Source organism: Gavia stellata, chromosome 34, assembly GCF_030936135.1.
Source record: "Gavia stellata isolate bGavSte3 chromosome 34, bGavSte3.hap2, whole genome shotgun sequence".
In the NCBI taxonomy this organism is placed as follows: domain Eukaryota; kingdom Metazoa; phylum Chordata; class Aves; order Gaviiformes; family Gaviidae; genus Gavia; species Gavia stellata.
The window spans coordinates 1,403,547-1,425,631 of NC_082627.1; the positions used below are offsets into that span (position 1 = coordinate 1,403,547).

General features: G+C 53.1%; 1 protein-coding gene across 1 annotated transcript; it reads right to left on the reverse strand.

Moving 5' to 3' along the window:
• Positions 1–10,889: 10,889 nt before the first annotated feature.
• LOC132320220 (olfactory receptor 14A16-like) lies at positions 10,890–11,867 on the reverse strand. Its single transcript, XM_059832492.1, has one exon. It carries the CDS (start codon positions 11,865–11,867, stop codon positions 10,890–10,892), a length of 978 nt encoding a protein of 325 aa, XP_059688475.1.
• Positions 11,868–22,085: the final 10,218 nt, after the last annotated feature.

Genomic DNA, 22,085 nt, shown 5'->3' on the forward strand with positions numbered 1-22,085 from the left:
GGCATGGGAGCCTATTCATGGAGGAAAAGGCATCAAAGCATTAGGACAGATTTCTCTGAGCAAAATCTATTCCATTTCTTATAGAAACCCCCAAACCACCTGTCCCTAATCAAGAAGACGTTTGGCAGGTCCCTTTTGTGAGCTCTGGTTGGTGCTGGCTGAGGGTGTCCCTGGCAGCAGTGCACTCTGAGGTGGGCTCTGGGGGAGCCAGCGCTGCCCTACAGCAATTGGGAAATAGGAACGTGGGGTCTATGGTTAAATCCACTCGTGATATCAAAGAGCTTTTCCCCACTGTCTCTCCCAAGTCACCCAACCCTGGAGCAGAGCTGTGAGGATTTTGTTTTGTTTATTCTGCTCTAGTGGCCCCACCAACCCCGAGGAGTGTTTTTAAGGCAGAAATCCTTGGCATTAGTATTGCCCTCCAGGTGAAACCTTGTGGCTCCTGAGAAGCAAAGGGGCCGTCCCTTAGTGCAGAGTGAGGACAGCCAGTCTGTCCATCAGCCCTGGTCTCAGCTGCCTTGTGCTGGCACCTCTTTGAGCTGGAGGACAATACCACTCAAGTGTTCTCCCCAAAAGAAACTGGACACTGCTGAGAGCAAAAGAAATCCAGTTTCCAAGTGCAGACCTCCAAACCCCTCACCCTGCCTCAGCATACCCAAGGAAGATCTCAGCTCTCCCCTCCCAGCCAGGGGCACAGAGGGCACAGGGGCACTGCCGCTGCCTGCGTGGAGCCACCCAGCAGCATTTCTGTGGCCTTAGTGCTGACTTGTCTTCTCCATGGGGCTCCTGTATAACACAGAGATGCCATGGGTGAGCTGTGCCCTTCTGGAGGGCACCCTGCAGCCCAGCAGGACCCCCAGGGAAAGAGTCAAACGTCCTAAAGATGAGGTGATCAAAATCAGCGTTGGCTCACTCCCAGCCCCACAAAATTCATTGCCCAGAGCTTCCAACTGAGGTGGGAACAAAGGCAGCATGGACAGGAGGGGAAACATGGATAAATGCCCCAATGCTCCTGTCAACAGCGTCAGGATAGACAAATGGGTACCTGGGAATTTCTCCTCATGAGGGGCCCTGCTGCGAAGGAGTGACTCAGCCTGAAATCCCATGGCCTTGGGGCCACAGGCTGTGCTTCACCTACATAGGAGAGGAGACCTGATGGGGGGTGGTGTGTGCTCCAGGGGAGGTTTCTGCACTGCAGGGCATGGCAGGGAGGTACCCAGTTCCCCCTCCCACAGTGTTTCTGAGAGCAGCTCCCTCTCCCTCCCTGCCCATGTCTCTGCTGCCTGGAGCTCTCCCTGCCAGGAGCTATTTCTCTGTCCCCATGTGTCTGCTCCCCGCCAGTGCTCAAGACCCCAGCGCACCCGCTGTGTGCTCAGCTCTGCCCTGCAGACACCTCCTGGCAGCAGGGCACTGCCCAGGGGCATCTCTGTCTGTGCAGAAGCTAAGGAGCAGCTCAAACAAGTCCCACAGACACCACCGAGGTGATGCTGTTGTGCTGTCTGTAGGCTGAGCAGTGCCTTAGGGGACTAGATGAGGTTCCTTGCAGACCTACCCATCTCTCAAAGCAATGCTCCTGGAGTCTCGGTGTCTTGTCCAAATTCAACACCTCCATTACTCTTTCCCTGCCCTCTCTCTTCTCCCTTAGTGCAGGACATGAACTGAGAGTCGGGAAAGCAACTTTGTCTCAAAGAGCAACTTGACCTTCCTATGGCAAAGTCTCCTCTGGAAAGGGTCACTTGGTGAGCTTGACCTGGGATCTTTCAGTGTAACAGTTAAGGTGTCTCAGAGGGTTGTCCACACCTGACAGATCCATTTCCGTTCCCACCCATCCAACTAGTATAATCTTTAATGCAAAGACTCAGGAATGCACAAGCTGAAGCAGGAAAGCCTTGCCTTGATTGTCATCTTTGAAAGATCCTCTCCAGAAATGTGCTGGGGGTGATGTGGAGCTGTGAGCAGCCCTGACACACACAGCACCCTCTCAACAGCAGAAGGACCCTGCCTGGCTAGCGGTCACTCCTTCCACCCTGAGCTTCTCCCCGCAGTGCCCTGGGGAGCTCCCTGGGCAGGCTGAGTGCTGACCCTGGCAGGCAGCGGAGTCCCTGCCCCAGCTCACAGTGCCCTGGGGTGCAGGGACCCTGCTCTGAAGGACAGCCCTGGGCACCCCTGGATGCACAACCACCTTTACACCCCTGCAGCCATCCCCGGGAGAAGGCAGCCATCATACCCTGTCCCTCTGAGAGTGCAGGGAGGAATCCCTGTTGTAGAGCACGTCCTTCTCCTCTATACTAGGGAATCTGTGAGAGTCCTCCTGGAAGTTCGTACAGGCTATGGGATGAACCAGGTCTAGGAGATCCCTGCAGAATACTTGTTATTATTGTCCTGCAGCTCAGAGACTTACCATATAGAGGGCTGTGAAGATTTCTCTCCCAGTCAACTCTCAGCTGTACTCCCACTCCACACTGCGTTTAAGCTCTCTCTGCCTCGCTCCTCTCTCCTCGATGCTTACAAGCAGTGCCCTCAGCCCTGCTGTGCTTTGAAGAAAAGCTGCTCCTGGGCAGAGCTATCTCTCTGCAGCACTGCCCACTTGCCCTCAGCTCCCTCCCTCCACCCCAGGAGCCCAGCCCAGCTCAGCAGCAGAGGACCAGCCCAAGGCAGCACTTTCTCTGCCCCCTCTGGGCTCCCTCCAGGTGTCCCTGGGGCTCTGGGGGAACTTGCTGTGAAACAGGCTGAAGGAATCACTGCTGATCCCTTCCTCAGCTGGGGAGAGATGCTTCTTTCCAGCACTGCCATTTTCCTGCTCAGAGATAGAGTGAGATGTAAATATCACCTTTCCTTGTCCCATCAGTAGGCAGAATACCCAGTGAACGTGAGGGATCTCCTTTACCACTTCTGAGGGAAGAGATTCAGCTGAGGCAATCGAGGCATCTCATCCTGGGTTTGTAGTCCTGGTCCTGGAAGGGGTCTCAGCTCCCTCCCATGCCTATCACAAACCCACAGGAGGTGGGATTTCTCTTGCCTCTCTTCGGGTGTGCAAAAATGGACATTTGCATGGGAGCTTTTTGTCTCAGCTCCTCTGCTAATTAATGGAGATGGAGGGCAGGAGTGAGTGCTTCACATGTAAATACCTGGTGGCATCTGAGGTGCCAGAGGTGGCCCAAGGTATGTGCAGGAAACTGCAGGCTCTAGTGGAGCAATTCTTATGGACAGGGCAGTGTCCATCTTGGAGGCCATTGGGAAATTCCTTTGGCCAACTGAAATGACAGCAGATGGCCACATTTAGGAGAATGAAACTTGTCCCCACTCGGTATGGACAGGGCAGCCTATAGAGGTATTTGTCTGCCCCAATGGTGTTATTTTGCACCAGAAGAGCTAAGTTTCTCTCTTTCTCTTCTCCATCACCTATATGTATTAGATCAGCATTGACTATGGTGTATCATGGTCTCCTGCCAGGGCTGCACAGCCCAGGCCCTCTTCCATCTGGATTCAGTGGCAGCAGGGTTTGCTCACTCTCTGAGCACCTCATGTCGCTTTTCTCATCATCTACATCTACATCTACAGCTGCACCTACATCGCATATCATCTTTTACGTTGCCATCTGCGATCCATTCCGAGCATATCTTTGCCATGTAGCAAAGCCTTTACCTATATGGGGTCTTGGGACTCAGTTCCAGTTTAGTTTGTGACAAGTCTGAGGTGGGCCCCAGCGGGCAGCAGCTGAGGTGCTGCAGCCCACATGTGCAGCAATGCCCTCAGCCTGGGGCACAGACAGGAGGAGCTGGAGCCCCGCGTGCCATCACAGAAGGGCCACATTGATGGAAGAACTGCCAAGGTGTGGTGGGACAGCTCGCACAACTCGGGGGGTGTGCAGGATGGACATAGGCTCTTCAGGAGACACACGTCATGTGTTTGATGGAGCTGCTGGGAAGTATGGACCTCCACTATGGGATGGGCAAGAGGTGGGCTGAGTGCTTGTGGGTGAGAGCCAGAGGATAGGCAATTTAGGGTGATATTGTGGCAGGACATAAAGAAACTACAGTCAGGTCAAGGAAGTGGACAAAGCCTTCTTTGAAAACCTGAGGCTTTCTCTGGATCAATGACACTGGGTCTTACTGGGAACATCAACAACCCCGACATTCACTGGATTGGGATCGCAGTGCAGGAGGTTTCTGGAGGTTTTTGGGAAAACTTCTCACAGCTTCCAGGGAGCCCAACAAAGGTGATGCTTGCTTGGGTCTGGTACTTGCAAACATGGAAGAGCTGGTCAGGGATGTGAAAACCAGCATCACACTCTGTTGTAGCGACCATGAATATCAGTGTGTGTCCCAGCTCCTGAGCAGAGTGTTAAAAGGAGAGTACAAGTGCAGACGCAAGACCTCAGAGGGGTAAACTGTGGCCGATTCTGGGGGTTTTCAGTTGGGGAACTTACAGGCAGGAGCACTGAAGGGCAGAGCACAAGTACTGCACACTGAGCAGAGCTTTAAGGACAGCCTCCTGCAATGGCCCATATGGACAGTCAGTTGAATCTCTCAAGGGAATTCAATGGCACCAAGACGAGCTCTTACCACTGACGTTAGAGTCAAAGAAGAAACCAAGACCATGTGGGGCCACTGCAGAATTTAGCAAGAGCAGGTGTAAATGGGTCTGAGATGCTCTATGCTGTCTTTGGCTCAGCCTTCATCAGCAAGGTCTCCCAGACCCTGGTGCCTTGAGGCAGAACCCATGAGAACAGCTATCAGTGGGTGGGGATCAAGTCACTCAAAGGAGTGAGAATATGTGAGAGAAACTACTCTACAGACACCAAGGGCAGTGAAGAAGGAGGGGGAGGACGTACTCCAGGTGCCAGAGCAGAAATTCCCCTGCAGCCCGTGATGAAGACCATGGTGAGGCAGGCTGTCCCACTGCAGCCCATGGAGGTCCACAGTGGAGCAGATATCCACCTGCAACCCATGGATGACCCAATGCCGGAGCAGGTGGATGCACCCAAAGGAGGCTGTGACCCCATGCAGACCCCGTGCTGGAGCAGGCTCCTGGACAGACCTGTGCACCTGTGGGGAGAGGAGCCCACACTGGAGCAGGTTTGCTGGCAGGACTTGTGACCTCGTGGGGAGCAGTCTGTTCCTGAAGGACTGCACCCTATGGAAATGACCCACGTTGGAGAATTTTCTGGAGGACTGTCTGCTGTGGGAGGGACCGTACTCTGGAGCAGGGGAAAAGTGTGAGGAGGAAGAAGAGGCAGAGAGAACATGTGCTGAACTGACCGCAACCCCCATTCCCCATCCCCCTGTGCCACTCTGGGGGAGGAGGTAGAGAAATCAGGAGTAACTTTAGCCCAGGAAGAAGGGACTGGTGGGGGGAAGGTGTTCTAAGATTTGGTTTTATTTTTTCATTACCCTACTCTGATTTGATTTACAATGAAGTAAATTAATGTCCCCAAGTCGAGTCTCTTTTGCCTGTGACGGTGATTGCTCAGTGATATCCCTGTCCTCATCTCAGTATATACACTGGAGGGCTGTCTTCTGGAGGAACCTCGACAGCTTGGAAGAGTGGGCCAATAAGAAGCTACTACAGTTCAGAAAGGATTAATTCCAAGTCTTGTTGTTGGGGTTGCCTAACTATGGGCAACAGCCCCAGCTGGGGTGCAGCTCAGCAGAAAAAGCCCTGAGGGTTGTGGTGAAAATCATGCTGCACATGAGTGGGCAGTGAGGCCTGGCAGCCAAGAAGGCCAACAGCATGGTGGCTGTATGAACAGGAGCAAGGCCAGGAGATGAGGGGGAGGGATTCTCCCCCTCTATCCAGTCCTCAGTAGACTGCACGCACAGCACTGCACTGAGTTTGGGGCCTCCAGTCCCCACTAGAGGAAAGAAGCGCTGCCAAGGGAAGGTGAGGGCCAGCAACAGCATTTAGTGCTTTAACCTTCCATGTGGGAGCAGTTGCTGGATGTTTTCAGTTTTGGAGCTGGACTCTGGCAAGAGTGAGAGTGTGAGAGGACCATTAGTTGGCGAAGCAGGCACAGATCTGCAGGGTATTTTGCTTGCTTGAGATGGAGTTAGCTTTCCCCATAGGAGCCCTCATAACGCTGTGCTTTGTTTTGATAGCTTGAAAGGTGTTGATAACACACCAGTGTTTTGGCTGAGTGGTGCTCGCACAGCATCAAGGCTGTCTCTCCAACATTCTGCCCCCTCACCCCCAAAGGCCACTTGGCTGGGGGTGGGCAAGATATTGGTAGGGGACATAGCTGGGACAGCTGACCCAAACTGACCAAACGGATATTTCACACCGTATGACGTCTGCTCAGCAATAAAAGCTAAGAGAAAGAAGGAGGAGAGGGAAGGATTCGTTATGAAGACGATTGTCATCCAGAGCAACCGCTATGCTTACTGAAGCCCTGCTTCCCGGGAAGTGGCTGGACATCTCCTGCTGATGGGAAGTAGAGAATAAATCTTTGGTTTTCCTTTGCTTCTGCGCATGGCCTTGGCTTAAACTGCCTTTATCTTCACCCACAAGTTTTTTCCATCTTCTTTTCTCTCCCCCGCCATCCTGCTGAGGAGGGGATTGATAGAGTGGCTCGGTGGGCACCTGATGTCCAGCCAAGGTCAACCCACCACGGACAAGAAACCTGGGATGATTATAGAGACATGGTCTGAGAATGCAGGGACTAACACAGAAAAGGTAAAGCCCAAAAGGAATTCAATAATTAGATATGGCCAGGAATGTCAAAGACAGCAAGAAGGGCTTCTGTAAAGACATGGGAGACAACAGGAAGACTAGGGAAAAGTAGGTCCATTGCTCAACAAGACAGGAGACCTGATTGCACAGGACATGGCAAAGGCTGAGGTACTGGGTGCCACCTTTGCCTCAGTCTTTGCTAGCAAGACTGGCCTTCAGTAATCCCAGGTCCCAGAGACCAGGGAAAAAGGCTGGAGCAAGAAGACATGCATTTGGTGGAAGAAGACCAGGTCAGGGAATGCTTAGGCAAACTGGACAGACATAAGTCCCTGGGCCCAGATGGGCTGCGGGAGCTGGCAGATGTTGTGAGGCAACGCTCAATAATCTTTGATCAATACTAGAGACTGATCTCCCAGAGACTGGGAGAAGTGCCTGAAAATGGAAGGAAAGGAAATGTCACCCCCATCTTCAAGAAGGGCAGGAAGGAGGACCCAGGGAACTACAGCCCAGTCAGCCTCACCTCGATCCCTTGGAACCTGATAGAGCAACTAATCTTGGAAACCCTTTCTAGGCACATGAAGGATAGGAAAGTCATCAGGAAGAGTCCGCATGGATTCACCAAGGGGAAGTCATGCTTGACCTACTTGACCTACAGGAACCTCATGCAGGTCAACAAGGAGAAGTGCAATGTCCTGCCCCTGGGGAGGAGTAACCTCAGGCACCAGTCCACACTCAGAGCCACCCAGCAGGCAAGCAGCCTGGCAGAGAAGGCCCGGGGTGTTTCTGGTGGACACCAAGCTGACCATGAGCCAGCAATGGGCATTTGTGACAAAGGAGGCTAATAGCATCCTCGCCTGCATTGAAGTATTGCCAGCAGGTCGAGGGAGGGGATCCTTCCCCTCTGCTCAGCACTGGTGAGCTCACACCTGGAGTGCTGTGTCCATTTCTGGGCTCTCCAGGACAAGAGAGGCTTGGGCATACCGGAGAGAGTCCAGTAAAGAGGCATCAAGGTGATGAGGCACTGGAGCATCTCTCCTATGAGGAAAGGCTGAGAGAGCCAGGACTGTTCAGCCTGGAAAACAGAAGACTCAGGAAGGATCTTAGGATTGGCTATAAATCCATGAAGGGAGGGTGCAAAGAGGGTGGAGCCAGGCTCTTCTCAGTGGTGCCTAGCAACAGAACAAGAGGCAATGGGCACAAACCGAAACACAGGAGCTTCTCTCTGATCATCAGGAAGCACTGTTTGGCTGTGAAGGTGACCGAGCACCGGCAGAGGTGGCCCAGGGATGTTGTGGATTCTTCATCCTTGGACATATTCTAAAGACTCTGAGCATGATCCTGCATATCTGGCTCTAGGTGGCCCTGCTTGAGCAGGGAGGTTTGCAGAGGTCCCTTCCAACCTCAACCATTCTTTGATACTGTGATTCCGTAATTCTGTGGTTCTGTGATTCTCAGACGGGGTTGAGCTGGAGGTCTGGGATTCAGTTGTGATCATGGGGAGGATGAGCCCTTTCTTGGCTTCTCTGTGGGGCTGGTGGTCTTTTTGAGACCTGCAGGAGGAGGGAGCATGTGGAGGAGAACCTGGGGCCCTGTACACCACCCCGATGTGGGCCTTTAAGCAGTGTCCCTCACTGCAAAGATCAAGCCCAGGTTGTTGGTGTAAGAACAAAAAGGAGAGTCTGCCCCAGAAGCCCCAACTTCCTCATACCAACAGAAAATGCATACACATGATCATGCAAACACACAATCCTGTAGCCATACACAAGTGCACACACACAGGATGGAAACAGCCATTCATACACAGACCAACTCCAACAGGGAACTGCACCTTTACATCTACCACATCACCAGCAGCACTCAAACAACCATAAGCAACACAAACAGCCCCATCCTGTTCCCTCCCTGAGGCTGATCTGATGTGAAGGTCACAAGTGGTCCATGCATCCCCTGCAGAACTTACCCACGGGCACAAAACCACCCGCAGTCCCTCCAGTGTGGGCCTGCCCTTTGGGTCTGTGCAGGGGCCCTGACCGGACTCAGGGCTGTTACCCACTTGGCAGCTCCAGCCCTAGGTCTCTCCAGATCCTGGTGTCCTCGTTCTCCAGCCAGCCCCACTTGGAGCTGGCCAGCAAAGCATGTACATACATGCACCCCAAACAGGCACCCAACAGTGAGTACACTTACTCAGCCAATAGCAGGGAGCAGAGTTTAATAAGAAAGCAAGACTATGGTGATCAGGCACAGGGATTGGCCCTGACCAGCTGTCGTGGTTTAAGCCCAGCTGGCAACTAAGCACCACACAGCTGCTCACTGACTCCCCCCAGGTGGGATGGGGGAGAGAATCGGAAGGGTAAAAGTGAGAAAACTCATGGGTTGAGATAAAGACAGTTTAATAGGTGAAGCAAAAGCTGCGCATGCAAGCAAAGGAAAACAAGGAATTCATTCACTACTTCCCATTGAGAGGCAGGTGTTCAGCCATCTCCAGGAAAGCAGGGCTCCATCATGCGTAATAGTTACTTGGGAAGACAAACACCATCACTCCATACTAGCTGCTATGAAGAAAGTTAACTCTTCCCCAGCCAAAACCAGCACAACATCCCAGCACTGAAATGCATGCCCTCCTTCTTCTGCTGCCTCAAAATCCAAAATCAACCTGTTTCACTTCAGCATGACACCTCCTTCAGCCCCGCCACTACTTCAGGTCTTCGTCCTGCCTTTAATACACTCATGGCTGGGCAAACTCTGTTCTCTCCCTGCACTTCCATGGGTCTCACAAACCCTTCCCGCTTCCCCTGCAGTTATGGGACCTCCCTCTGGGAGGGTCATGCATTTTCCAGCATCATGGATGTTTCCTGTGGTCCATTCAAGTGTGGGTCCATGCAGGAGCCCTGTCTGTGCACCACAAGCCCCCTGATGCGAGCCCTCACCCTGTGCAGTCATGCAGTACAAGCTGTACACTGAAGTTTTTCTCTTGCAGGAACTTTCCAGCTCAGCCCAGCTCCCTCCAAGACCTCCTACCTCCCCTGCCCTCTCTCCAGCCCAGCCCACTCTGGTCTGGCCCCACAGCACTACTTGCCACAGGGTGCTGCAGAGTTCTGGCCACTCACCCCAGAGCCCCAGCCCCTCTGAAGGGCACAGCAGACTTTGAGGGGCAGTCCCAAAGATGGGGGGTGTCGTGGTTTAAGCCCAGCTGGCAACTAAGCACCACACAGCCGCTCACTCACTCCCCCCAGGTGGGGTGGGGGAGAGAACCAGAAGAGTAAAAGTGAGAAAACTCGTGGGCTGAGATAAAAACAGTTTAATAGGTAGAGCAAAAGAACACTGCGCGGAGAAGCAAAGCGAAAGAAGGAATTAATTCACCCCTTCCCGTCGGCAGGCAGGTGTTCAGCTATCTGCGGGGAAGCAGGGCTCTATCACGCGTAGCGGTTGCTCGGGAAGACAAACGCCATTACTCCGAATGTCCCCACCTTCCTTCTTCCTCCCCCAGCTTTATATACTGAGCATGATGTCATATGGTATGGAATATCCCTTTGGTCAGTTGGCGTCAGCTGTCCCAGCTGTGTTCCCTCCCAACTTCCCGTGCACCCCCAGCCCACTCACTGGTGGGGTGGGGTGAGGAGCAGAAAAGGCCTTGACTCTGTGTAAGCACTGCTCAGCAGTAACTAAAACATCCCTGCTTTATCAACATTGTTTCCAGCCCAAATCCAAAACACAGCCCCATACAATCCAAAACACAGCCCCATACTAGCTGCTATGAAGAAAGTTAACCCCATCCCAGCCAAAACCAGCACAGGGGGCCACAAGGACAAGGAGGTCAGTGGCACCCTCTGTCCTCTGTTCTCCTCTCCAGCATATCCTGAGAGGTACGCAGCCCCTCCGGGCCATCCCGTCTGCCCAGGCTGGCACAAGAGCCCTAGTCCCTGTGGACCTCAAGCACTCATGATACTCTGAGACAAAGTAGCCTGCCCCAAGCTGGTGCAGTCAGAAGGTTGTTTCTATTTCCCATTTATTTCTGCTATGCTGAGGATGGACCGTAGACCAAGAAGTTGCTGCAGGTTCGTTTATGTTTTTAAAGAAAATGGTTTCCTATTTATACAAAGTCTCTGGGTCACACAAGATGGGTGGATCATTAAAGGGAGGAATAATTATGTTTGTTTGAAGACAAGAACATCAAAAGTGGAAAAAGGAAAAAAAAACCCAGGAAATACAGACTTGGCCTGTCATGACATACACTGGGAGGCAGCTGCAGAGGAAGATAGGCAGCCTATGGCTGCTGAAAGACGTCCAGTTATCAGTTTCCTCAGGGCATCCTTGAGCTCCTGGTTCCTCATGCTGTAGATGAGGGGGTTCAGTGCTGGAGGCACCACTGAGTACAGAAATGACACCATCAGATTGAGAAGTGGGGAGGAGATGGAGGGCGGCTTCAGGTAGGCAACCATGCCGGTGCTAAGAAACAGGAAGACGACAACCAGGTGAGGGAGGCAGGTGGAAAAGGCTTTGTGCCGTCCCTGCTCAGAGGGGATCCTCAGCACGGCCCTGAAGATCTGCACATAGGACAGCACAATGAAAACAAAACACCCCAAAAGTAGAAAAGCACTAAAAGCAATAAGCCAAATTTCCCTGAGGTAGGTGTCTGAGCAGGAAAGCCTGAGGATCTGGGGGATTTCACAGAAGAACTGGTCCACAAAATTGCCTTGGCAGAGTGGTAGTGAAAAGGTATTGGCTGTGTGCACCAGAGCATAGAGAAACCCACTGCCCCAGGCAGCTGCTGCCATGTGGACACAAGCTCTGCTGCCCAGGAGGGTCCCGTAGTGCAGGGGTTTGCAGATGGCCACGTAGCGGTCATAGGCCATGACAGTGAGAAGAAAATAGTCTGCTGACAGCAGACAGAAAATGATAAAAACTTGAGCAGCACATCCCCCATAGGAGATGGCCCTGGTGTCCCACAGGGAATTGGCCATGGATTTGGGGAGAGTGGTGGAGATGGAGCCCAGGTCAAGGAGGGAGAGGTTGAGGAGGAAGAAGTACATGGGAGTGTGCAGATGGTGGTCGCAGGCTACAGCGGTAATGATGAGGCCGTTGCCCAGGAGGGCAGCCAGGTAGATGCCCAGGAAGAGCCAGAAGTGCAAGAGCTGCAGCTCCCGGGTGTCTGCAAATGCCAGGAGGAGGAACTCAGTCATGGAGCTTCCATTGGACATTTGGTCCCTCATGGCATGGGAACCTATTCTTGGAGGAAAAGGCATCAATGAGTTAGGACAGATTTCTCTGAGCAAAATCTATTCCATTTCTTGCAGAAACCCCCAACCACCTGTCCCTAATCAAGAAGACGTTTGGCAGGTCCCTTTTGTGAGCTCTGGTTGGTACTGGCTGAGGGTGTCCCTGGCAGCAGTGCACTCTGTGGTGTGCTCTGGGGGAGCCAATGCTGCCCTACAACAATAGGGAAATAGGAACGTGGGGTCTATGGTTAAATCCACTCGTGATATCAAAGAGCTTTTCCCCACTGTCTCTCCCAAGTCACCCAACCCTGGAGCAGAGCTGTGAGGATTTTGATTTTTTTATTCTGCTCTAGTGGCCCCACCACCCCCGAGGAGTGTTTTTAAGGCAGAAATCCTTGGCATTAGTACTGCCCTTCTAGTGAAACCTTGTGGGTCCTGAGAAGCAAGGGGGCCGTCCCTTAGTGCAGAGTGAGGACAGCCAGTCTGTCCATCAGCCCTGGTCTCAGCTGCCTTGTGCTGGCACCTCTTTGAGCTGGAGGACGATAGCACTCAAGTGTTCCCCCCAAAAGAAACTGGACGCTGCTGAGAGCAAAAGAAATCCAGTTTCCAAGTGCAGACCTCCAAACCCCTCACCCTGCCTCAGCGTACCCAAGGAGGAGCTCAGCTCTCCCCTCCCAGCCAGGGGCACAGAGGGCTCACTGCCGCTGCCTGCGTGGAGCCACCCAGCAGCATTTCTGTGGCCTTAGCGCTGACTTGTCTTCTCCATGGGGCTCCTGCGTAACACAGAGATGCCATGGGTGAGCTGTGCCCTTCTGGAGGGCACCCTGCAGCCCAGCAGGACCCCCCAGGGAACGAGTCAAACATCCTAATAATGGGGCGTCCAAAAAGTGGATTGGCTCTCTCCCAGACCTGAAAAATGCATTTCCACAGGCTGTGCTACATCTACATGGGAGAGGAGACCTGATGGGGGGTGGTGTGTGCTCCAGGGGAGGTTTCTGCACTGCAGGGGATGGCAGCGAGGTACCCAGTTCCCCCTCCCACAGTCTTTCTGAGAGCAGCTCCCTCTCCCTCCCTGCCCATGTCTCTGCTGCCTGGAGCTCTCCCTGCCAGGAGCTATTTCTCTGTCCCCATGTGTCTGATCCCTGCCAGTGCTCAGAGACCCCAACGCACCCGCTGTGTGCTCAGCTCTGCCCTGCAGACACCTCCTGGCAGCAGGGCACTGCCCAGGGGCATCTCTGTCTGTGCAGAAGCTAAGGAGCAGCTCAAACAAGTCCCACAGAGACCACCGAGGTGATGCTGTCGTGCTGTCTGTAGGCTGAGCAGTGCCTTAGGGGACTAGATGAGGTTCCTTGCAGACCTACCCATCTCTCAAAGCAATGCTCCTGGAGTCTCGGTGTCTTGTCCAAATTCACCACCTCCATCACTCTTTCCCTGCCCTCTCTCCTCTCCCTCAGTGCAGGACATGAACTGAGGGTCGGGAAAGCAACTTTGTCTCAAAGAGCAACTTCATTGACCTTCCTATGGCAAAGTCTCCTCTGGAAAGAGTCACTTGGTGAGCTCGACCTGGGATCTCTCAGTGTAACTGTTAAGGTGTCTCAGAGGGTTGTCCACACCTGATGGATCCATTTCCGTTCCCACCCACCCAACTAGTATAACCTTTATTGCAAACACTCAGGAATGCACAAGCTGAAGCAGGAAAGCCTTGCCTTGACTGTCATCTTTGAAAGATCCTCTCCAGAAATGTTCTGGGGGTGATGTGGAGCTGTTAGCAGCCCAGACACACACAGCACCCTCTTGACAGCAGAAGGACCCCCCCTGGCTAGCGGTCACTCCTTCCACCCTGAGCTTCTCCCCACAGTGCCCTGGGGAGCTCCCTGGGCAGGCTGAGTGCTGACCCTGGCAGGCAGCAGAGTCCGTGTCCCGGCTCACAGTGCCCTGGGGTGCAGGGACCATGCTCTGAAGGACAGCCCTGGGCACCCCTGGATGCACACCCACCTTCACACCCCTGCAGCCGTCCCCGGGAGAAGGCAGCCATCATGCCCTGTCCCTCTGACAGTGCAGGGAGGAATCCCTGCTGTGGAGCACATCCTTCTCCTCTATACTAGGGAATCTGTGAGAGTCCTCCGGGAAGTTCCTACAGGCTATGGGATGAACCAGGTCTAGGACACCCCTGCAGAATACTCATTTTTATTGCCCTGCAGCTCAGAGACTTACCATATAGAGGGCTGTGAAGATTTCTTTCCCAGTGAACTCTCAGCTGTCCTCCCATTCCACGCTGCCTTTAAGCTCTCTCTGCCTCGCTCCTCTCCCCTTGGTGCCTGCAGGCAGTGCCCTCAGCCAGGCTGCGCTTTGAAGAAAAGCTGCTCCTGGGCAGAGCTGCCTCTCTGCAGCACTGCCCACTTGCCATCAGCTCCCTCCCTCCATCCCAGGAGCTCAGCCCAGCTCAGCAGCAGAGGACCAGCCCAAGGCAGCACTTTCTCTGCCCCCTCTGGGCTCCCTCCAGGTGTCCCTGGGGCTCCAGGGGAACCTGCTGTGAAACAGGCTGAAGGAATCACTGCTGTTCCCTCTCTCAGCTGGGGAGAGACACTACTTCCCAGCACTGTCATTTTCCTGCTCAGAGACAGAGTTCAGTCTAAATATCACCTTTCCTTGTCCCATCAGTAGGCGGAATACCCAGTGAGTGTGAGGGATCTCCTTTACCACTTCTGAGGGAAGAGATTCAGCTGAGGCAATCGAGGCATCTTATTCTGGGTTTGTAGTTTTTTTTGCCTGGAAGGTGTCTCAGCTCCCTTCCATGCCTGTCACAAACCCACAGGAGGTGGGATTTCTCTTGCCTCTCTTCAGGTGTGCAAAAGTGGACATTTGCATGGGAGCTTTTTGTCTCAGCTCCCCTGCTAATTAATGGAGATGGAGGGCAGGACTGAGTGCTTCAGAAGCAAATACCTGATGGCATTTGAGGTGCCAGAGGTGGCCCAAGGTATGTGCAGGAAACTGCAGGCTCTAGTGGAGCAATTCTCATGGACAGGGCAGTGTCCATCTTGGAGGCCATTGGGAAACTCCTTTGGCCAATTGAAACGATAGCAGATGGCCACATTTAGGAGAATGAAACTTGTCCCCAGTCGGTATGGACAGGGCAGCATATAGAGGTATTTGTCTGCCCCGGTGGTGTTATTTTGCACCAGGAGAGCTAAGTTTCTCTCTTTCTCTTCTCCATCACCTATATGTATTAGATCAGCATTGACTATGGTGTCTCATGGTCTCCTGTCAGGGCTGCACAGCCCAGGCCCTCTTCCATCTGGAGTCAGTGAGAGCAGGGTTTGCTCATTCTGTGGACCCCTCATGGCATCTTTCTCATCATCTACAACTACATCTGCATCTGCATCTGCATCTACATCTACATCTACATCTACATCTACATCTCATATAATCTTTTACATTGCCATCTGCAATCCATTCCGAGCACATCTCTGCCATGTAGCAAAGCCTTTACCTATATGGGGTCTTGGGACTCAGTTCCAGTTTAGTTTGTGACAAGTCTGAGGTGGGCCCCAGCGGGCAGCAGCTGAGGTGCTGCAGCCCACATGCGCACCAATGCCCTCAGCCTGGGGCACAGACAGGAGGAGCTGGAGCCCCGCGTGCCATCACAGAAGGGCCACATGGATGGAAGAACTGCCAAGGTGTGGTGGGACAGCTCGCACAACTCGGGGGGCGTGCAGGATGGACATAGGCTCTTCAGAAGACACACGTCATGTGTTTGATGGAGCTGCTGGGAAGTATGGACCTCCACTATGGGACGGGCAAGAGGTGGACTTAGTGCTTGTGGGTGAGAGCCAGAGGAGAGGCCATTTAGGGTGATATTGTGGCAGGACATAAGGAAACTGCAGTCAGGGCAAAGAAATGGACAAAGCCTTCTTTGAAAACCTGAGGCTTTCTCTGGATCAATGACACCGGGTCTTACTGGGAACATCAACAACCCCGACATTCACTGGATTGGGATCGCAGTGCAGGAGGTTTCTGGAGGTTTTTGGGAAAACTTCTCACAGCTTCCAGGGAGCCCAACAAAGGTGATGCTGGCTTGGGTCTGGTACTTGCAAACATGGAAGAGCTGGTCAGGGATGTGAAATCCAGCATCACACTCTGTCGTATTGACCATGAAAATCAGGGTGTGTCCCAGCTCCTGAGCAGAGTGTTAAAAGGAGAGTACAAGTGCAGACGCAAGACCTCAGAGGGGTAAACTGTGGCCTGTTCTGGGGGTTTTCAGTTGGGGAACTTACAGGCAGGAGCACTGAAGGGCAGAGCACAAGTACTGCGCACTGAGCAGAGCTCAGTACAGCCGGTCTTTAAGGACAGCCTCCTGCAATGGCCCATATGGACATCCAGTTGACTCTCTCAAGGGAATTCAATGGCACCAAGACGAGCTCTTACCACTGAAGTTAGAGTCAAAGAAGAAACCAAGACCATGTGGGGCCACTGCAGAATTTAGCAAGAGCAGGTGTAAATGGGTCTGAGGTGCTCTATGCTGTCTTTGGTTCAGCCTTCATCAGCAAGGTCTCCCAGACCCTTGTGCCTTGAGGCAGAACCCATGGAGAACAGCTATCAGTGGGTGGGGATCAAGTCACTCAAAGGACTGAGAATATGTGAGAGAAAGAACTCCACAGACACCAAGGTCAGTGAAGAAGGAGGGGGAGGAGGTGCTCCAGGCACCGGAGCAGACATTCCCCTGCAGCCCGTGATGAAGACCATGGTGAGGCAGGCTGTCCCACTGCAGCCCATGGAGGTCCACAGTGGAGCAGATATCCACCTGCAGTCCCGGGAGGACCTCATGCCAGAGCAGGTGGATGCACCCAAAGGAGGCTGTGACCCCGTGGAGAGCCCATGCTGAAGCAGGCTCCTGGACGCAGCTGTGGACACCTGGGGAGAGGAGCCCACACTGGAGCAGGTTTGCTGGCAGGACTTGTGACCTCGTGGGGAGCAGTCTGTTCCTGAAGGAGTGAACTCTGTGGAGATGACCCAAGCTGGAGAAGTATCTGGAGGACTGTCTCCCATGGGAGGGACCCTACTCTGGAGCAGGGGAAGAGTGTGAGGAGGAAGAAGCGTCAGAGAGAACATGTGATGAACTGACTCAACCCCCATTCCACATCCCCCTGTGCCACTCTGGGGGAGGAGGTAGAGAAACAAGGAGTAACTTGAGCCCAAGAAGAAGGGAGGGGTGGGGGGAAGGTGTTTTAAGTTTTAGTTTTATTTTCTCATTATGCTACACTGCTTTGATTCACGATGAAGTCAATTAATGTCCCCAAGTCGAGTCTCTTTTGCCTGTGGCGGTGATTGCTGAGTGATACCCCTGTCCTTATCTCAACCCACGAGCCTTTCATTATATTTTGTCTCCCCTGTCCAGTTGAGGCTGGGCAAAAAGGTGAGTAAAAGACTGATTGGATGCATTGGGTTCTCTCCTGGGACTTAATGATATTATCAATGTCCCAGAGGACCTGACAGAATTTGCAGATGACACAAAACTGAGGCAGGGGACCACTGTATACACTGGAGGGCTGCCTTCGGGAGGAAGTTCAACAGCTTGGAAGAGTGGGCCAACAAGAAGCTACCAGATTTCAGAAAGGAGAAATTCCAAGTCTTGCCGCTGGGGTTGCCTAACCCTGGGCAACAGCCCTGGCTGGGGCACAGCTCAGCAGAAAAGGCCCTGAGGGTCGTGGGGAACATGAAGGTGCATATAAGTATGTGGTGAGGCCTGGCAGCCAAGAAGGCCAACAGCATGTTGGCTGTATGAACAGGAGCAAGGCCAGGAGATGAGGGGGAGGGATTCTCCCCCTCTATCCAGTCCTCACTAGACCGCACGCACAGCACTGCACTGAGTTTGGGGCCTCCAGTCCCCAGTAGAGGAAAGAAGCGCTGCCAAGGGAAGGCGAGGACCAGCAACAACATTTAGTGCTTTAACCTTCCATGTGGGAGAAGCTGCTGGATGTTCTCAATTTTGGAGCTGGGCTCTGGCGAGACTGAGAATGTGAGGGAACGTTAAGTGTCGAAGGAGGTGCAGATCTCCACGGTTGTTTTGCTTGCTTGAGATGGAGTTAGCTTTCCCCATCGGAGCCCTCATAACGCTATGCTTTGTTTTGATACCTTGAAAGGTGTTGATAACACACCAGTATTTTGGCTGAGCGGTGCTTGCACAGCATCCAGGCTGTCTCTCCAACATTCTCCCCCCTCATCCCCAAAGGCCACTCGGCTGGGGGTGGGCAAGATGTTGGGAGGGGACATAGCTGGGACAGCTGATCCAAACTGACCAAATGGATATTCCACACCGTATGATGTCTGGTCAGCAATGAAAGCTAAGAGAAAGAAGGAGGAGAGGGGAGCATTCGTTATGATGACGTTTCTTGTCCAGAGCAACCGCTACATGTACTGAAGCCCTGCTTCCCAGGAAGTGGCTGGACATCGCCTGCTGATGGGAAGTAGACAATAAACCTTTTGTTTTCCTTGGCTTCTTCGCATGGCCTTGGCTTAAACTGCCTTTATCTTGACCCACAAGTTTTTTCCATCTTCTATTCTCTCCACCGCCATCCTGCTGGGGAGGGCAGTGATAGAGCAGCTTGGTGGGCACCTGATGTTCAGCCAAGGTCAACCCACCACAGACAAGTAACCTGGGATCATTATAGAGACATTGTCTGAGAATCCAGGGACTAACACAGAAAAGCTAAAGCCCAAAAGGAATTCAATAATTAGATATGGCCAGGAATGTCAAAGACAGTAAGAAGGGCTTCTGTAAAGACACGGGAAGCAACAGGAAGACTAGGGAAAGATGTAGGTCCATTGCTCATCAAGACAGGAGGCCTGACTACACAGGACATGGCAAAGGCTGAGGTACAGGGTTCCACCTTTGCCTCAGTCTTTGCTAGCAAGACTGGCCTTCAGTAATCCCAGGTCCCAGAGACCAGGGGAAAAGGCTGGAGCAAGGAAGAGGTGCATTTGGTGGAAGAAGACCAGGTCAGGGAATGCTTAGGCAAACTGGACAGACATAAGTCCCTGGGCCCAGATGGGCTGTACCCACGAGTGCTGCGGGAGCTGGCAGATGTTTTTGTGAGGCAACGCTTGATAATCTTTGATCAATGCCAGAGAGTGATCTCCCAGAGACTGGGAATAGTCCCTGGAGATTGAAGGAAAGGAGATGTCACCCCCATCTTCAAGAAGGGCAGGAAGGATCACCCAGGGAACTACAGCCCAGTCAGCCTCACCTCGATCCCTAGGAAACCATTTCTGGGCACATGAAGGACAGGAAGGTCATCAGGAAGAGTCCGCACGGATTCACCAAGGGGAAGTCATGCTTGACCTACTTGGTTTTCTTGATGAGGGGAGATGAGGGGAGAGCAGTGGCTACTGTCTACCTGGACTTCAGGAAGGCTTTCTACACTGTCTGCCCTAAGATCCTGGTAAAGAAGCGGTTGATGTGTGTGCTGGATTAGCAGACAGGGAGGTGGATTGCAAACGGGCTGAATGGCTGGGCCCAGAGCGTGGTGATCGGTGGCATGAAGTCTAGTTGGAGGCCGGTAACTAGTGGTGCACCCCTGCAGTCAATACTGGTTCCAGTCCTGTCTAACATCTTCATTAATGATCTGAGTGATGGGGCAGAGGAGTGGCTGATACACCAGAGGGTCGTGCTGCAAACCAGAGGCACCTGACAGGCTGGATAAATGGACCAACAGGAACCTCATGCAGGTCAACAAGGAGAAGTGCAATGGGAGGAATAACCCCAGGCACCAGTCCACGCTCAGAGCCGCCCAGCAGGCAAGCAGCCTGGCAGAGAAGGCCCGGGGTGTTTCTGGTGGACACGAAGCTGACCCTGAGCCAGCAATGGGCATTTGTGACAAAGGAGGCTAATAGCATCCTCGCCTGCATTGAAGTATTGCCAGCAGGTCGAGGGAGGGGATCCTTCCCCTCTGCTCAGCACTGGTGAGCTCACACCTGGAGTGCTGTGTCCATTACTGGGCTCTCCAGGACAAGAGAGGCTTGGGCATACCGGAGAGAGTCCAGTAAAGAGGCACCAAGGTGATGAGGCACTGAAGCATCTCTCCTACAAGGAAAGGCTGAGAGAGCCAGGACTTTTCAGCCTGGAGAACAGAAGGCTCAGGAGGGATCTTCTGATTGCCTATAAATCCATGAAGGGAGGGTGAAAGAGGGTGGAGCCAGGCTCTTCTCAGTGGTGCCCAGCGACAGAACAAGAGGCAATGGGCACAAACTGAAACACAGGAGCCTCTCTCTGATCATCAGGAAGCCCTTTTTGACTGTGAAGGTGACCGAGCACCAGCAGAGGTGGCCCAGGGATGTTGTGGATTCTTCATCCTTGGACATACTCTAAAGCCTCTGGGCATGATCCTGCATATCTGGCTCTAGGTGGCTCTGCTTGAGCAGGGACGTTTGCAGAGGTCCCTTCCAACCTCAACCGTTCTTTGATACTGTGATTCTGTAATTCTGTGGTTCTGTGATTCTCAGACTGGGTTGAGCTGGAGGTCTGGGATTCAGTTGTGATCATGGGGAGGATGAGCCCTTTCTTGGCTTCTCTGTGCGGCTGGTGGTCTTTGTGAGAGCCGTAGGAGGAGGGAGCATGTGGAGGAGAACCTGGGGCCCTGTACATCACCCCGATAGGGGCGTTCAAGCAGTGTCCCTCACTCCAAAGATCAAGCCTAGGTTGTTGGTGTATGAACAAAAAGGAGAGTCTGCCCCAGAAGCCCCAACTTCCTTGTGCCAACAGGCAAATGCACACACATGTACACACATGAACAAGCAAACACACAATCCTGTAGCCATACATAGGTGCACACACACAGGATGGACACAGCCAATCATACACAGACCAACTCCAACAGGGAACAGCACCTTTAGATCTACCACACCACCAGCAGCACTCAAACAACCATAAGCAACACAAACAGCCCCTTCCTGTTCCCTCTCTCAGGCTGATCTGATGTGAAGGTCACAAGCGGTCCATGCATCCCCTGAATGGGGGGAACTTACCCACGGGCACAAAAACACCCGCAGTCCCTCCAGTGCGGGCCTGGCCTTTGGGTCTGTGCAGGGGCCCTGACCAGGCTCAGGGCTGTTACCCACTTGGCAGCTCCAGACCTAGGTCTCTCCAGATCCTGGTGTCCTCGTTCTCCAGCCAGCCCCACTTGGAGCTGGCCAGCAAAGAATGCACATACATGCACCCCAAACATGCACCCAACAGTAGAGTACACGCGTCCAACAGTAGAGTACACTCAGGCAGCAAATAGCCGGGAGCAGAGTTTAATAAGAAAGCAAGACTATGGTGATCAGGCTTCTTCTTCCCAGTCCATCTTGACCTCTCCCTCTCTCTGCCCCAGTCTCCTCCACATTTAATACCCCTCACCAGTTGTACCCTCATTTGCTGGTTCAGATACCATTGCCTTGACCATCTGGGCCTTCAATGGCACCACTGAGGGGTTGCCTTGGCACTGCTGGCCTTTCTAGTCTTGTCTGCCTAGAAGCTCCTCAACACTCCTCTCCAGTTGTCAGTGCTGTTTGGCTGCTTCTCACATCTCTACCCTTCAATGAATGGAATGTGAGATCCAGCCAGGGCACATGGTCTTGCCTGTACTTCTGGTCCCTTCTCACGTTCTTCTCTGCCACATCCTGAAATTTCTCATGCCATGGCCCATAGGTTCCCATGTCGTGTACAGGTGGCTTCACCCCAGGGCAGGACCTCACCAGGGGCCTACTCATCTGCCTGCAGCTTTTGCCTCTGGAGTTCTTTAGGACCTCATGATGCCTGACTGCTCCTGCCCAATCACATTGCTGTGATGAGATGACCTCACAGGCAACAGCCCAACTCTGTTGGCTTTAGCCACCTCTCTCCCTCTCCCCTGTCTGAGGTGTCATCTGGGTCACACTGGGGTTTCTGGTGTGCTTGATGGTGTCATGGTATCTCCCTGCAAGTCAGTCAGGTTACTGCAATAGAAATGGCATCACACTCCACCTTCCAGCTGTGTCACCTTCACCTTCTTCTACCTCTCCCCTCTCCTCAGCTCTTAGCACTGCTGGGGAGGTTTTCTGATACTCCAGGTGACATCACTAGACCTGCCTCAGCACCTGACCAATTGAGTTGTTGCAAAAAAAAGTGCCTTCAAACCCATTTCATGGCTGCCTCTCCTCGCACCTCCCTGTTCCCGCAACAGG